Here is a 16,161-nt window from a genome sequence, read left to right as displayed (position 1 = left end):
GCGTCCTTCTCCCAGGGTCGCCCAAATCAGCATAATCGAAAGCCGATTTTGGACGTCCTCAACTGCTTTCCGTCACGGGGATGACCAAAGTTCCTGGGGACAACACTGTCGGATGCATAGCGAAGGCTGGACTGGGGCATGCCTAACACATGGGCGTCCTCGGCCGATAATGGAAAAAAGAAGGTCGTCCCTGACGAGCACTTGGCTGACTTTACTTGCGACAAAGCCTCAAAAGGGTGCCCAAACTGACCAGATGACCACCAGAGGGAATCAGGGAAGACCTCCCCTTACTCCCCCAGTGGTCACTAACACCCTCCCACCCTAAAAAAAAAAAAAAAAAAAAAAAAACTTTAAAAATATTTTTTGCCAGCCTCAAATGTCATACTCAGCTCCCTGACAGCAGTATGCAGGCCCCTGGAGCAGTTTTAGTGGGTGCAGTGCACTTCAGGCAGGCGGACCCAGGCCCATCCCCCCGTTACACTTGTGGTGGTAAACGTGAGCCCTTCAAAATCCACCCGAAACCCACTGTATCCACATGTAGGTGCCCCCTTTCACCCCTTAGGACTATGGTAGTGTTGTACAGTTGTGGGTAGTGGGTTTTGGGGGACTCAGCACCCAAGGTAAGGGAGCTATGCACCTGGGAGCAATTTATGAAGTCCACTGCAGTGCCCCCCCAGGGTGCCCGGCTGATGTCCTGGCATGTGAGGGGGACCAGTGCACTACGAATGCTGGCTCCTCCCATGACCAAATGGCTTGGATTTGGTCGTTTCTGAGATGGGTGTCCTCGGTTTCCATTATCACTGAAATCCAGGGACGACCATCTCTAAGGTTGACCATCTCTAAGGTCTACCTAAATGTGGAGATGTGGGCGAGGACCCCCTCAGGAAAACTTGAGCGCCCCGTTCGATTATGCCCCTCTAGGGCTCTTCAACTTAGAGAAAAGATGGCTGAGGAGAGATATGATAGGGTCTGGAGGGAGGAGCCTAACCAAGATGATTGTTCTCCTCAGGTTGGGTCGATGGATGCCTTCATGGTTCCAGGCGCAAGTGCACAGACTCCGGAGGAAGCGGTATGGTGGAGACCTCACCTACCCCCCTTGAGGCAATTACTCTCTCTCCAGAGCAAAGTAACCCTCCTGCACAGCCGCTACTGTTGGCACCGGTTAATGATGCTAATGCTGAGAAAACGGCACTCCAGCATCTGAGCTGTGTGGAAGAGGAAGAACCCACAGCATCGGGGTTGGAAGGAAAGCCATCAGTTTTGCTGGAGATGTAGAGTTTAGGGCAGATCGGAGCAAAGTCCAGGAAAGATTATCCTATATTGCAGCCACAAGGTACTGGTTCTTTTTCCTTGTTTAGTGCTGAGAGTGAGACTGGAGTTGCCCCTTTACAGAGGCCAAAGATCTTCAATTTGGAATCAATCTGGGAAGCTATTTCTGTTCTCCAAACTTCTTTGGGATCTCAGATACATAGAGTATACACATAGATTTGACTACAACCTGACTTGGAGGCATATTTTCAAAGCACTTAGCCTTCCAAAGTTCCATAGGTTTGAAAATATGCCTCTTAGTATCCTCAAAAATAAGGTGTTTGTTTTGGGTAATAAGATGGATGCAGTTGAGACGAGGCTGGAAATTTTGGAAACCCGAGGAGAGACTTGGATGAAAGAAAGTGTGAACCTCTGTGCTAAAATTGAGAATTCGGAAAGTGCTGTCAGGCGTCCAAATCTTAGATTTATACATTTTCCAAAGCAATATGCTACATCTCCACTGGACATGTTTAAAAGATATTTGTTTGAAATTTTGAAGTTTTCGGAATCCTCATATCCACTGGTATCAAAGATTTATTACCTCCTTGCTGGTAGGAGGCGAGCACAACCTAACCAACAGGGTTTACGTATAAATACATTGGATTTAAGTAGTTTCCTGGAGCAGTCAGATTTGGAGGTTCTGGCTCCTGCTACATTATTAGTTCAGTTAAGCACTGGACTCTGATAGGGAATGGTTTTTGAAGCTATTCTTTAAATATAAAGATGCTTTGTTTATGAATTATAAGGTAAGAATGTACCCTGATGTATCTAGAGTCAGGGCAGAAGAGGAGAAAACAATTTTTGATATAGAGACCAAACGTTTTTCAGTTAGGGCGATTTTTGTCCTTTTCCTTTGCAAATGTGTTATCACCCTTCAAGGTGTTAGATATGTTTTCTTAGACCCTGGGCAGCTTATTACTTCTGTAACAAAAGTCTGCAATCTCTTCCAGTATTCCTCAATGAATGTCCCTCCTGTGTGTGCTTCACAGAGAAAGTATTGCATCTGTTCAGTCAGTAACCTCTTTAGTTTCTTAGGCTCCGATGCTCAGAAGCAAATGCGGGCGCTAGAGGCCATTAGTGCTGGACTAGTACCCGCGTTTACTATTGCAGAGTGCTCAGAGGGCTCTAGCGTGGGGAACGAGCGCACCAAAGGACAGGAGTGGAGGAGTGGCCTAATGGTTAGTGCAGTGGGTTGCTGACCTGGGTAACTGGGTTTGATTTCCACTGCTGCCTGATGGTAAGCAGTGGGTTGAGATCCTAGGGAACCAGGTTCAATTCCCTCTTCAGCTCTGTGTGACTCTGGGCAAGTCACTCAACCCTCCATTGCCCCAGATACAATTGCCCAAAGAAACGGTGACCAGAGGAACCGAGTTATGCAGAATTTCCCTGCGCTATTTTTGTGATTAATACTTGGTTTCTCTGGGCGCCGTTTCTTTGGGCAATTGGACGTGTATTCATGCCCTTCCTGAAGCAGCCTAAGTGTGGGCGAAACAAGGCACACTTATTGAAGGGTCATTATTATCAACATTACCAGCATTCAAGCTGACAGTATCTAAACTGAAGACGGATTGTTGTTTCTTCCCCTTTTGTGTAGCAGCGGTTTACAACGGGGCAGCCTCGGACTTTTCCACCACTAGCAGCTAAGTACTGACCAGCTTTTTAGATGGTTCGGGGCTCAAAGTAAGGGCTGTATTCTTTGCAATAGGGGTTTTTCCATCTAGTTAGCGATATTTAACTGGGCTGGGTTCAGATTGTTATAGTTTGGTGGTTGATTTCTCTCAATAGGTAACAGTTAAGGAGGAAAACAATTTTTTTCAATTCACTCGTTTTTCTCATACTATGAGTTCTTACGTTTGATGTTTTTTTTCTCTTTTCCTCCTTACTGGAACCAGTGATAGGAATGGACTCCTGAGTTTGAAGGGATTTGTTTAATACTTCTGTATTTTCCCTTCAAGGAGCTTTGAGGTTCTAATTTATATAAGTGGTTATTTATGATTTCTTGGTTGGAAACTTTACCATATAATTGGGAGACACCCACAAACTTTATTTCATAGTTCAAACTTCTAATTGAGGTAGAATATTCATTGATTAAGTTTGATTTTCCCTGTTTTGTGATAGAGGGTTATGGCAAGATTATTGCCATTGGACATAATGGGCACAATGTTTTAAACCCCCAAAATTCTCAAATTACTTAAATAATACAATTGCTAAATCAAAGTTAATTATTAACTTGATTATTTTTTTTATTTTTTACTAGTAAAAAAGGCCCATTTCTGATAGAAATGAAACGGGCGCTGGCAAGGTTTTCCTTGGAGTGTATGTTTCAGAAAGAGCGTGTGTGAGAGATGGAGCGTGTGTGTCAGAGAGAGAATGTGACAGAGAGAGAGAGAGAGAGACACAGAGTGTATGTGTTTGTGCGAGAGAGGGAGTGTGTGAGAGACAGTGTTTGTGTTTCTGTGTGACACTGTGTGAGAGAGAGGGACAAAGACAGTGAGTGTGTGAGTGAGAGTGTATGTGGCAGACAGAAGAGAATGAGTGACTGCATGTGTGGTGTGAGGAACCCCCTCACCCCCTCCCTCTCCCCTGCCCCCTTGTAGCCAGGCATGCGCAGCGACCCTCCTTTCCCCGTGTTCCCCCTGAAGCCATCCATGTCCAGCATCCCCCTGCAGCCACCCATGCCCATCAACCCTCCTCTCCCCCTGCTGCGTCCTTCCTGTCTCCCCTGCTCCCCCTGCAGCCACCCATGTGGTCTCAGGTCCCCCCCCCCTCAGCATCCCTCCTGTCCCCCTGCAGGCACGCATGTGCAGCGTCCCTCCTTTCTCCCCTGTCCCCCCCTGCAGCCAGCCATGTCCAGCGACCCTTCTGTCCCCCTGCCCCCCCTGCAGCTACCCATGTCCAGCGACCCTCCTCTCCTGTGCAGTCACCCATGTCTGAGGACACTCCTCTCCTTTTTCCCTGTTCCTCCCCTGTGGCCAGCCATGTCCATCGACCCACCTGTCCCCCCTGATGACCACCAACCCTTCTGTCCCCCTGCCCGCCCTGCAGTGTCCGTCCTGTATCCCCTGTCCCCCTTGCAGTGTGTGGAGCCCCATCCCTATCTCCCTGTTTCCTGCCCCCCCTGCAGCCACCCATGTGCAGCGACCCTCCCCTCCCCCTGCTTCCTTCCAGCCACCCATGTCCAGCGAGACCCCCCCTTCCCCCCCATCCGGCGCAGCACCCAAAGAAAGCCCCTTGTCCCCCCCCTTCGCGCATCACCCGACCCCCCCACCATGGCACATCACCAAGCCTCTCCCCCCCTCATCAACCCCCTCGCCACCCGCAACCGCTAATACAAACTGTGTCCGGCAGCTGCTGCTTCTGCTATTCAGCAGCAGCAGCCCGTACATAAAGAAAACCAAATTAAAAAAAATCCTCCTAAAATGCACCTACGTTGAGAAGCATCTCACATTGGCTGAAGTCTCAGCATGCGCTCCTCCTCTCCCCTCTGACGTCTCGGCGTTTCTCCGGGGTCTTCAGGCAGGGGCACTGACGTTGAGGGGAGAGGAGGAGCGGCTGCAGAGACGTCAGCCAATGTGAGATGGTTCTCCACATAGGTGCGTTTTAGGAGGCTGTTTGTTTTCTTTATGTACGGGCTGCTGCTGCTGAATAGAAGCAGCAGCAGCCGCCGGACAGAGTTTGTATTAGCGGTCGCGGGTGGTGAGGCGGTCGATGTGAGGGGGGAGGGGGCTTGGTGAAGCGGCGGGGGAGGGGTTGGGTGATGCGGCGAGGAGGGAAGGGGCTTTCTGATGCCCCGTTGCACGAGTTGTTGTGGCGATGCGGCGGGGGGGGGGGGGCACTTAGAGGTGCACCGTCAAGCCTGTTTGTGTATGTGTGTTTGTGTGTGTGTGTTTGTGTTTCTCTGTGTGTTTGTTTGTGTGTGTTTGTGTGTGTGTATGTATGTTTTTGTGTGTGTTTGTGTATGTTTTTGTGTTTGTTTTGTTTGTGTATGTTTTTGTGTTTGTTTGTGTGTGTATGTTTTGTGTGTTTGTTTGTGTGTGTATGTTTTTGTGTGTGTGTGTGTATGTTTTTGTGTGTGTGTGTTTGTGTGTATGTGTTTGTGTTTTTGTGTGTATGTGTTTGTGTGTGTTTGTGTTTATGTGTATGTTTGTGTGTTTGCATTTGTGTTTATGTGTTTGTGTGTTTGCATTTGTGTGTGTTTATGTGTGTGTGTTTGCATTTGTGTTTGTGTGTTTGCCTGTGTGTGTGTGTGTGTTTATGTGTGTGTGTTTGCGTATTTGTGTGTGTGTGTTTGCGTATTTGTGTGTATGTGTTTGCGTGTTTGTATATGTGTGTTTGTTGTTTGTGTTTGCCTGTGTGTGCGTTTGTGTGTGTGTTTATGTGTTTGTGTGTGTGTGTTTGTGTGTGTGTGTGTTTATGTGTGTGTGTGTTTGCCTGTGTGTTTATGTGTGTGTATGTGTTTGTGTGTGTGTGTGTGTGTGTGTGGGGGGGGGTTGCGGGTGGCTTTTGTGGTCGTGTGGTTGGGGAGTTTGCCAGCAGGCTGTAGCGATTCCTAGGCAGGGGGAGGAGTACGGAAACACTCCCCCTGCCTGGGTCGTTGTTTGTTGGAGGGGGTGCCTTTATGGATACCTTTACTCTCTGTGTTCCGCCCTCGAGGGCGGGGCAGAGAGACTTGGTGAGTTGGATGGCTTCACCACCATGAACTTACAAACTGTTTAGGGATTTTGCAGATGGCTTCAGCAGGTTGTCTTCAGAATGTTGAGGAAGCGTTTTATGTACAGATGAGGCGTGGCTGAGGGCAGGTCTATGAGTGAGGGTGACTGGTCCTAGCCTATGAAGACTACAGGATTTTTGTGCTTCTCTGCCTTGGAGTGAGCTTCAGAACGTTCAAGGTGGGATTTATTAATATAGATTTTTGTTACATTTGTACCCCGCACTGTCCCACTCATGGCAGACTCAATGCGGCTTACATGGGGCAATGGAGGGTTAAGTGACTTGCCCAGAGTCACAAGGAGCTGCCTGTGCCTGAAGTGGGAATCGAACTCAGTTCCTCAGGACCAAAGTCCACCACCCTAACCACTAGGCCACTCCTCCACTTTTTTTAAATTATAAAAATATCTACAACTGTTGAAACATACATGCATATGCATGCTTATGCAATTAAATTGCTAGTCAAACAGCATACATATATAAAATGGTTTAAATAATGAACTGAATTTCCCATTTTTATTTGGCAATCAGATTACAGGAATGTCCACAAAAAATCTGGTAACTTCATGAGAACTTCATAGCTCTGACCTATAGGCAATGTTTGGAAAATCAAAGTTACAGTGACAAAAAAAGAAAATACCCAGGGGCTACAGTGACTTTAATCTGGTCCTAATCCCAAGGGATTGTTTACATACCTCTAGAGGCATGAGCTTTCCTTATGCTGTATTCTGGGGATCACCCTCTCACCTCAAACTGCAAGAGTTTCCCATGCTTTGCATCTCAAGGATTCCAAGACATCACTCTTACCTCTGCAATTGCAAGCTTCTCTTGTGCTACGTATCCTGAGACATTAATAATTTCCATTCTATCACGGAGAGGTTCTGGAATAGTTTCTGTCACATTGGCAGTACAAATAAAGAGAACCTGAAAAACAGAAGAATTATGCTTTCAAGCATTAATACTTTTTTCAGAACCCTTCTCTATTAAATGCATTCCTGTCTAGAATGGGCAATGATAAGGAAGCAAACATCATTTGAACTGTAGTCAGTTACCAGGTAAAGTAATTTATGAGTGTTCAATTAATTTATTAGTGGATGTGCACTCCTGAGATTATTAGTGGACTATTAAAAAAGGCCCGTTTCTGTCAGAAATGAAACGGGCGCTAGCAAGGTTTTCCTCGGAGTGTATGTTTGAGAGTGAGTGTGTGTGAGAGATGGAGAGTGTGATAGAGAGTGTATGTGAGAGACAGAGAGTGAGTGAGTGCCCCCTCCCCCCTCCCTTTAGGGTGAGGCTCCCCTTCCACCCCCACCTCCTCTCCCCTGCCCCCCATGCAGCCATCCATGTCCTGCGACCCTCCTCTCCCGTTGCCCCCCCCTGCAGCCACCCATGTCCAGCGACTCTATTCTCCCCCTGCCCCCCCTCCAGCCACCTATGTCCAACGATCCTGCTCTCTCACCTGCCCCTCCTTCATCCACCCAGGTTGTTTAACCAATTCTTCGGGGCAGGCAGGAAATATCCCTGGCCCTGCCTGCCCGCTGCCGGATTGCTGTTCAAAATGGCCGCCGAGACTTCCAATGGCGGACTTGCGAGACTTCTGCTGAAGTCTTGGAGGCCGCCCTAAGTATCGGCGGCCAATTTGAACAGCGATCTGGCAGCGGGGGAGCGTCAGTGCCAGCATCGAGCAGGCAGGACCGGGGATCTTTCCTGCCTGCCCCAAAGAATTGGTTACACAACCTGGGTGGATGAAGGTGGGGCAGGTGAGAGAGCAGGGTCGTTGGACATAGGTGGCTGGAGGGGGGACAGGGGGAGAGTAGTGTCGCTGGACATGGTTGGCTGCAGGGGGGGAGCAGGGGGAGAGGAGGGTCGCAGGACATGGGTGGCTGGAGGGGGGGCAGGGGAGAGGAGGGTCGTTGATTGATGTGCTGCTCCCTGTCACTTGCTCTGCGTGTTTCCCTACTCCTCCCCCTGCCTGGGAATCAGCTGAGACATCAGCCTGGCTACGGAGCCTAGCTCAGCTGCCTTGAAATCAGCTGTGAGTGACGTCAGCCTGGCTACGGAGCCTAGCTCAGCTGCCTGGGAATCAGCTGTGAGTGACGTCAGCCTGGCTACGGAGCCTAGCTCAGCTGCCTGGGAATCAGCTGTGAGTGACGTCAGCCTGGCTACGGAGCCTAGCTCAGCAACTCCGAAGGCGCCACGGACACAGGCAGACACATTAGAACGTTGGTGGTGAAATTATTATATAGGATGTGCACTCCTGAGAAGCCAGGGACACGCACAAAGGCAGTTCATATTAGCTATTCCCGACACTATGGCCATCACATCAAGACCGATTCCTCACTGCATAAAGCTGCCCCAGTTTGGATTCTGAACAGGGTTTTCTAACTCTCTAGCTTAGCATAAATGATCCCTAAGTGGAGAGAGCTAAGCTACTAAGGACCTGCTACTTTAAGCCTCAATTTTCATGCTGAGTATTTTTGGGCATCAACATTGTCCCAATTTATGATTCAATTTTAGGGATGAGGTATTCTGCACCTTTTCCAATGTCTCATCTTTTCCAACATCACGCCCCAAAAATGGTAACAGTAATAAAATAAGAACAGGGGAAACAGTTCTCTGGAGCATCAAACAAAAAAAGGTAAGGAAAATACCAGGAGGATATAAAAAATGTGCAAGGACCTTTATTGTGGTAGTCATGTAAAGGGACCTGACACGGCCGTGTTTCTGCACACAGATCTGCCTCAGGAGTCAAGAAGCCTAGTAATGAAATAGTATAAATATTAAAAAAAAGTATAAAAGCTTAAATGAATATAAATAAAACACTAAACATCAAGGAGTCATACATCAATAATATAGATTATGAAGACTTATACACCCACAGAATCATACAGTAAAATAAAGATAAAAAGCAACATATATACTATAAGAGAGTGACAGCAAATATTCTCTTATCAATATCAACATGTGTCCTCATGCTAGTGATGTATAAAACACCATGTATACTCATGTCAGTGGTGTATAAAAATAATGATAGGTTAACATGTGATATTAATCCTAATGTATCATAATTAAAAGCATACGATATAATGTCTATTGAAATGTATTGTTATTCAAAAGAATGTGTAACAATCAAAGTATGGATGAAGTTGAGATACTACTAAACTGACTAGTGCCCATCCTATATAATAAAAAGCACCTCCAACGTTCTGAAGCTGACTGCGTGGCACAAAAACCTTGAGGCGTTCGTGCTCTCTGTAAGTCCAACTCCAGAAATGACGTCACGCACTTCCAGGTGCGTCACCAGCAGCAGTGCCCAATCACAACTCCCAACGGACAAAAAAACCCGGCAAAACACGCGTGCCCGAACTTCAATCAATCAACGAAAGAAGACAACCGGCCTTAGCCACACACGCGACAACACCCCCCCCCCCCCCCCCCGGGGTTCTTTCCCTCGCCCATCCCAAGTCGCCACTGGACCCCGTCACCCGCACACAGCCCCCATCACCCACCCTCCTCCCCAAAGCACACTCCCACCTACCTCCCTCTCCTCTCCGAATTCGGACAACCACCCTCCCCCTCCTCCCCGACCGACTCCCTCCCGAGTCGCCGTTAAACAACCCCATACTCTACCCCCCTCCTGTCAAGCTCCCTCTTCTCCATCAACAGCCCTCCTTTGTTTCCTGCTGTCCAACCATAGCTTTAAAATCATTTTACTAACCTGACTGAAGCACACAGTACAGCCGGCTCGCTTTTAGCTTTCCCCTTCTCTATCAGTGTCCCGCCCTTACGTAAACAGGAAATGAGGGCGGGACCACAGCTGAGAGAGAAGGGGAAAGCTGAAGGCGAGCCGGCTGTACTCTGCTTTAGTCAGCGAACAGCAACAAAGAATTTAAAAAAAACTTCTATGAAGCCCTTCAACGCTGCCACAACAACTTTTGGACAAGGTACAGTTTACTCAAACAAAAAATGTGACTTACTCTGACACTCCACTTCTCTCACATACACAGTCAGTCACTCTCACACACACAATATCTCTCTAATACACTCTGTGACACAGTCACACTCTCTATCTCTCTCTCTCTCACACACACACACACACACACACACACACACACACACACACACACACACACACACACACACACACACACACACACACACACACACACACACACACACACACACACACACACACACACACACACACACACACACTCACTCACTCTCTCTCTCTCTCTCTCTCTCTCTCTCTCTCTCTCTCTCTCTCTCCACACATACCAGTGATAGGAAGAAAAAAAACCCAGTTCTGCAAGCACCTGTGCCACAATAAAGACTGACTACCCTATAAAGAAACAAGGTACAGCTTAATTTAACAAAAAAAAAAAAAAGATACCCTCACTCTCAATGTCTGCATCACTGACACGACAGAAAATAAAACATTCACTCTATTGTCAGACACAGAGTCTAACACTCATACACATTGTCTCTTTTTCTCTGACACACAGAGACACACAAGCCCAACACTACCCCCTCCAACTTCACCATCCATGCCTCCACCCCCCCCAAAGGGAGTTCCCAAAAAACACCTCTATCACTAACACACACAGACACTCATTCAAACGCCCCTCCCAACCTCCACCCTCCCGCCACAAAACAAAAACACACCAAAAAAACCTCTGTCACACACACACACTCGCATATTCACTCTCTCTCTCACAGTCACTCTCACACACACACACTCCAAAACATACACACTCCGAGGAAAACCTTGCTAGCGCCCGTTTCATTTGTGTCAGAAACGGGCCTTTTATACTAGTAACATAATAAATTAAAATACCTATTAGGCTGATGTTGATAAAAAGAAACTTTGACACCTTCTGGATTCAAGTTTCCTTTTATCAACATCAACTTAATAGGTATTTTAATTTATTATGTTATGGGCACTAGTCAGTTTAGTAGTATCTCAACTTCATCCATAGTTTTAGATACACATTCTTTTGAACAACAATAAATTTCAATAGACATTACACGTTATGCTTTTAAATTATGATACATTACAATTAAAATCACACGTTAAGCCAGCGGTTCCCAAACTATGCGCCCGCACCAAACTCTCTGGGGTGCTGTGGTGCATCGCTCCCTACAGTCTCCTCCAGCAGGTCCGGCATCTGCCACTTCCTGCTTCTTCCTCCGACGCCGCTGCAGTGCTTGCGGATGACATTTTCGGGAGTCAGCAATTCACACGGGCACTGCGGGGTCTTCCCTCTGCCGCGTCCGGTCCTCGCAACAGGAAGGTTTTTTTTATAAATTACATTTGTACCCCGCGCTTTCCCACTCATGGCAGGCTCAATGCGGCTTACATATTATATACAGGTACTTATTTGTACCTGGGGCAATGGAGGGTTAAGTGACTTGCCCAGAGTCACAAGGAGCTGCCTGTGCCTGCAGTGGGAATCAAACCCAGTTCCCCAGGACCAAAGTCCACCACTCTAACCTCTAGACCACTCCTCCATCAGAGAGGGCCAGATGGGGCCCCAGAGTGCCTATGTGAATCGCGGACGGCCTGAAAATGTAAGCTGCAAGCATTATAGCGACGGCGGGGAAAGGAGAAGGAAGCGGCAGAGATCGTGGACCTGCAGGAAGGAAGGTAGCAGTGTGCTGGTGTGAGAGAAGGGGGTTGCAAGGAAAGGGAGATCTATGTGGGGGGAGTGCAGTGACTCACATGGCTAGGGAGGGGGTTGCCACAGAGATCCATAACTGAAAATGTTTGGGAACCCCTGCATTAAGCTATTGTTATTTTTATATACAACTGACCTGGGTATATATGTTTTTTTTTATTCATCCCTAGCATGAGTACATATGTTTATACTGATAAGAGAATATTTGCTGTCACTCTTATGGTATATATATTGCTTTTTATCTTTATTTTACTGAGCGATTTTATGGGTGTATAAGTATTCATTATCTATATTATTGATGTATGACTCCTTGATGTTTTATTTACATTCATGTAAGTTTTTATACTTTTTTATATTTATACTATTTTATTTTAGTATCATTAGGCTTGTTGATCCCATGTGCCAAAACACGGCCGTGTTGGGTTCCTTTACCCAACTACCACAATAAGGCGAAGATACTTACCTGTAGCATGTATTCTCCAAGGACAGCAGGCCGATTGTTCTCACATATGGGACAACGTCCGTGTCGGCCCAGGAATCAGCATTTTGCAAGCAAAATATTTAAAAGGTTTTGGCAGTCTTCTGGGGCGCGTGCAGCGCACATGCACAGACTGATTCCCGCCCGTCGCGTGAGCACTTCTCCTCAGTTAAATCTAAAAGCATATAGAGAAATAAATAACTCCAAAGGGGAGGTAGGCGAGAGTGTGAGAACAATCAGCCTGCTGTCCTCGGAGAATACCTGCTACAGGTAAGTATATTCGCTTTCTCAGAGGACAAGCAGGCTGCTTGTTCTCACATGTGGGGTATCCCTAGCAACCAGGCTCACCCAAAACAATGAACATTGGTCAACTGGGCCTCGCAACAGCGAGGAAGCGAATGCTACATACCTGTAGAAGGTATTCTCCGAGGACAGCAGGCTGATTGTTCTCACTGATGGGTGACGTCCACGGCAGCCCCTCCAATCGGAAACTTCACTAGCAAAGGCCTTTGCTAGTCCTCGCGCGCCCATGCGCACCGTGCATGCGCGGCCGTCTTCCCGCCCGAACTGGCTCGTGTTCGTCAGTCCCATATGTAGCAAGACAAAGACAAGGGAAGACACAACTCCAAAGGGGAGGCGGGCGGGTTTGTGAGAACAATCAGCCTGCTGTCCTCGGAGAATACCTTCTACAGGTATGTAGCATTCGCTTTCTCCGAGGACAAGCAGGCTGCTTGTTCTCACTGATGGGGTATCCCTAGCCCCCAGGCTCACTCAAAACAACAAACATGGTCAATTGGGCCTTGCAACGGCGAGGACATAACTGAGATTGACCTAAAAATTTATCCAACTAACAGAGAGTGTAGCCTGGAACAGAATAAAACATGGGCCTAGGGGGGTGGAGTTGGATTCTAAACCCCGAACAGATTCTGAAGCACTGACTGCCCGAACCGACTGTCACGTCGGGTATCCTGCTGCAGGCAGTAATGAGATGTGAATGTGTGGACAGATGACCACGTCGCAGCTTTGCAGATCTCTTCAATAGTGGCTGACTTCAAGTGGGCCACTGACGCAGCCATGGCTCTAACATTGTGAGCCGTGACATGACCCTCAAGAGCCAGCCCAGCCTGGGCGTAAGTGAAGGAAATGCAATCTGCTAGCCAATTGGATATGGTGCGTTTCCCCACAGCCACTCCCCTCCTGTTGGGATCAAAAGAAACAAACAATTGGGCGGACTGTCTGTTGGGCTGTGTCTGCTCCAGATAGAAGGCCAATGCTCTTTTGCAGTCCAATGTGTGCAGCTGACGTTCAGCAGGGCAGGAATGAGGACGGGGAAAGAATGTTGGCAAGACAATTGACTGGTTCAGATGGAACTCCGACACAACCTTTGGCAAGAACTTAGGGTGAGTGCGGAGAACTACTCTGTTATGATGAAATTTGGTGTAAGGGGCCTGGACTACCAGGGCCTGAAGCTCACTGACTCTACGAGCTGAAGTAACTGCCACCAAGAAAATGACCTACCAGGTCAAGTACTTCAGATGGCAGGAGTTCAGTGGCTCAAAAGGAGGTTTCATCAGCTGGGTGAGAACGACATTGAGATCCCATGACACTGTAGGAGGTTTGACGGGGGGCTTTGACAAAAGCAAACCTCTCATGAAGCAAACAACTAAAGGCTGTCCTGAGATCGGTTTACCTTCCACACGGTAATGGTATGCACTGATTGCACTAAGGTGAACCCTTACAGAGTTGGTCTTGAGACCAGACTCAGACAAGTGCAGAAGGTATTCAAGCAGGGTCTGGGTAGGACAAGAGCGAGGATCTAGGGCCTTGCTGTCACACCAGACGGCAAACCTCCTCCATAAAAAGAAGTAACTCCTCTTAGTGGAATCTTTCCTGGAAGCAAGCAAGATGCGGGAGACACCCTCTGACAGACCCAAAGAGGCAAAGTCTACGCTCTCAACATCCAGGCCGTGAGAGCCAGAGACTGGAGGTTGGGATGCAGAAGCGCCCCTTCGTCCTGTGTGATGAGGGTCGGAAAACACTCCAATCTCCACGGTTCTTCGGAGGACAACTCCAGAAGAAGAGGGAACCAGATCTGACGCTGCCAAAACGGAGCAATAAGAATCATGGTGCCTCGGTCTTGCTTGAGTTTCAACAAAGTCTTCCCGACCAGAGGTATGGGAGGATAAGCATACAGGAGACCCTCCCCCCAGTCCAGGAGGAAGGCATCCGGTGCCAGTCTGCCGTTGGCCTGAAGCCTGGAACAGAACTGAGGGACCTTGTGGTTGGCACGAGATGCAAAGAGATCTACCAAGGGGGTGCCCCACATCTGGAAGATCTGTCGCACTACTCGGGAGTTGAGCGACCACTCGTGAGGTTGCATAATCCTGCTCAGTCTGTCGGCCAGACTGTTGTTTACGCCTGCCAGGTATGTGGCTTGAAGCACCATGCCCTGACGGCGAGCCCAAAGCCACATGCTGACGGCTTCCTGACACAGAGGGCGAGATCCGGTGCCCCCCTGCTTGTTGATGTAATACATGGCAACCTGGTTGTCTGTCTGAATTTGGATAATTTGGTGGGACAACCGATCTCTGAAAGCCTTCAGAGCGTTCCAGACCGCTCGTAACTCCAGGAGATTGATCTGCAGATCGCGTTCCTGGAGGGACCAGCTTCCTTGGGTGTGAAGTCCATCGACATGAGCTCCCCACCCCAGGAGAGATGCATCCGTAGTCAGCACTTTTTGTGGCTGAGGAATTTGGAAAGGACGTCCCAGGGTCAAACTGGACCAAATCGTCCACCAATACAGGGATTTGAGAAAACTCGTGGACAGGTGGATCACGTCTTCTAGATCCCCAGCAGCCTGAAACCACTGGGAAGCTAGGGTCCATTGAGCAGATCGCATGTGAAGGTGGGCCATGGGAGTCACATGAACTGTGGAGGCCATGTGGCCCAGCAATCTCAACATCTGCCGAGCTATGATCTGCTGGGACGCTCGCACCCGCGAGACGAGGGACAACAAGTTGTTGGCTCTCGCCTCTGGGAGATAGGCACGAGCCGTCCGAGAATCCAGCAGAGCTCCTATGAATTCGAGTCTCTGCACTGGGAGAAGATGGGACTTTGGATAATTTATCACAAACCCCAGTAGCTCCAGGAGGCGAATAGTCATCTGCATGGACTGTAGAACTCCTGCCTCGGATGTGTTCTTTACCAGCCAATCGTCGAGATAGGGGAACACGTGCACTCCCAGCCTGCGAAGCGCCGCTGCTACTACAGCCAAGCACTTCGTGAACACTCTGGGCGCAGAGGCGAGCCCAAAGGGTAGCACACAGTACTGGAAGTGACGTGTGCCCAGCTGAAACCGCAGATACTGTCTGTGAGCTGGCAGTATCGGGATGTGCGTGTAGGCGTCCTTCAAGTCCAGAGAGCATAGCCAGTCGTTTTCCTGAATCATGGGAAGAAGGGTGCCCAGGGAAAGCATCCTGAACTTTTCTTTGACCAGATATTTGTTCAGGGCCCTTAGGTCTAGGATGGGACGCATCCCCCCTGTTTTCTTTTCCACAAGGAAGTACCTGGAATAGAATCCCAGCCCTTCTTGCCCGGATGGCACGGGCTCGACCGCATTGGCGCTGAGAAGGGCGGAGAGTTCCTCTGCAAGTACCTGCTTGTGCTGGAAGCTGTAGGATTAAGCTCCCGGTGGGCAATTTGGAGGTTTGGAAACCAAATTGAGGGTGTATCCTTGCTGGACTATTTGGCGAACCCACTGGTCGGAGGTTATGAGAGGCCACCTTTGGTGAAAAACTTTCAACCTCCCCCCGACCGGCACTGACACATTGATGTCGGCTATGCTCTGCTGGAGCCAGTCAAAAGCTCGTCCCTTGCTTTTGCTGGGGAGCCGAGGGGCCTTGCTAAGGCGCACGCTGCTGACGAGAGCGAGCGCGCTGGGGCTTAGCCTGGGCCGCAGGCTGTCGAGAAGGAGGATTGTACCTACGCTTACCA

The 16,161-nt window shown here is 48.6% G+C and overlaps 1 protein-coding gene across 1 annotated transcript in view; it reads right to left on the bottom strand.

The window, feature by feature from the left end:
• LONP1 (lon peptidase 1, mitochondrial) overlaps positions 1–16,161 on the bottom strand; it is a 277,190-nt gene that overhangs the window by 66,598 nt on the left and 194,431 nt on the right. The window contains exon 13 of the mRNA XM_030219602.1: positions 6,823–6,939. Within this exon, the coding sequence (XP_030075462.1) occupies positions 6,823–6,939 (117 nt within the window). The remainder of the gene's footprint in view (positions 1–6,822; positions 6,940–16,161) is intronic.

Source organism: Microcaecilia unicolor, chromosome 11 (assembly GCF_901765095.1).
Source record: "Microcaecilia unicolor chromosome 11, aMicUni1.1, whole genome shotgun sequence".
Classification (NCBI taxonomy): Eukaryota; Metazoa; Chordata; class Amphibia; order Gymnophiona; family Siphonopidae; genus Microcaecilia; species Microcaecilia unicolor.
This window is presented reverse-complemented; position numbering and strand designations above follow the sequence as displayed.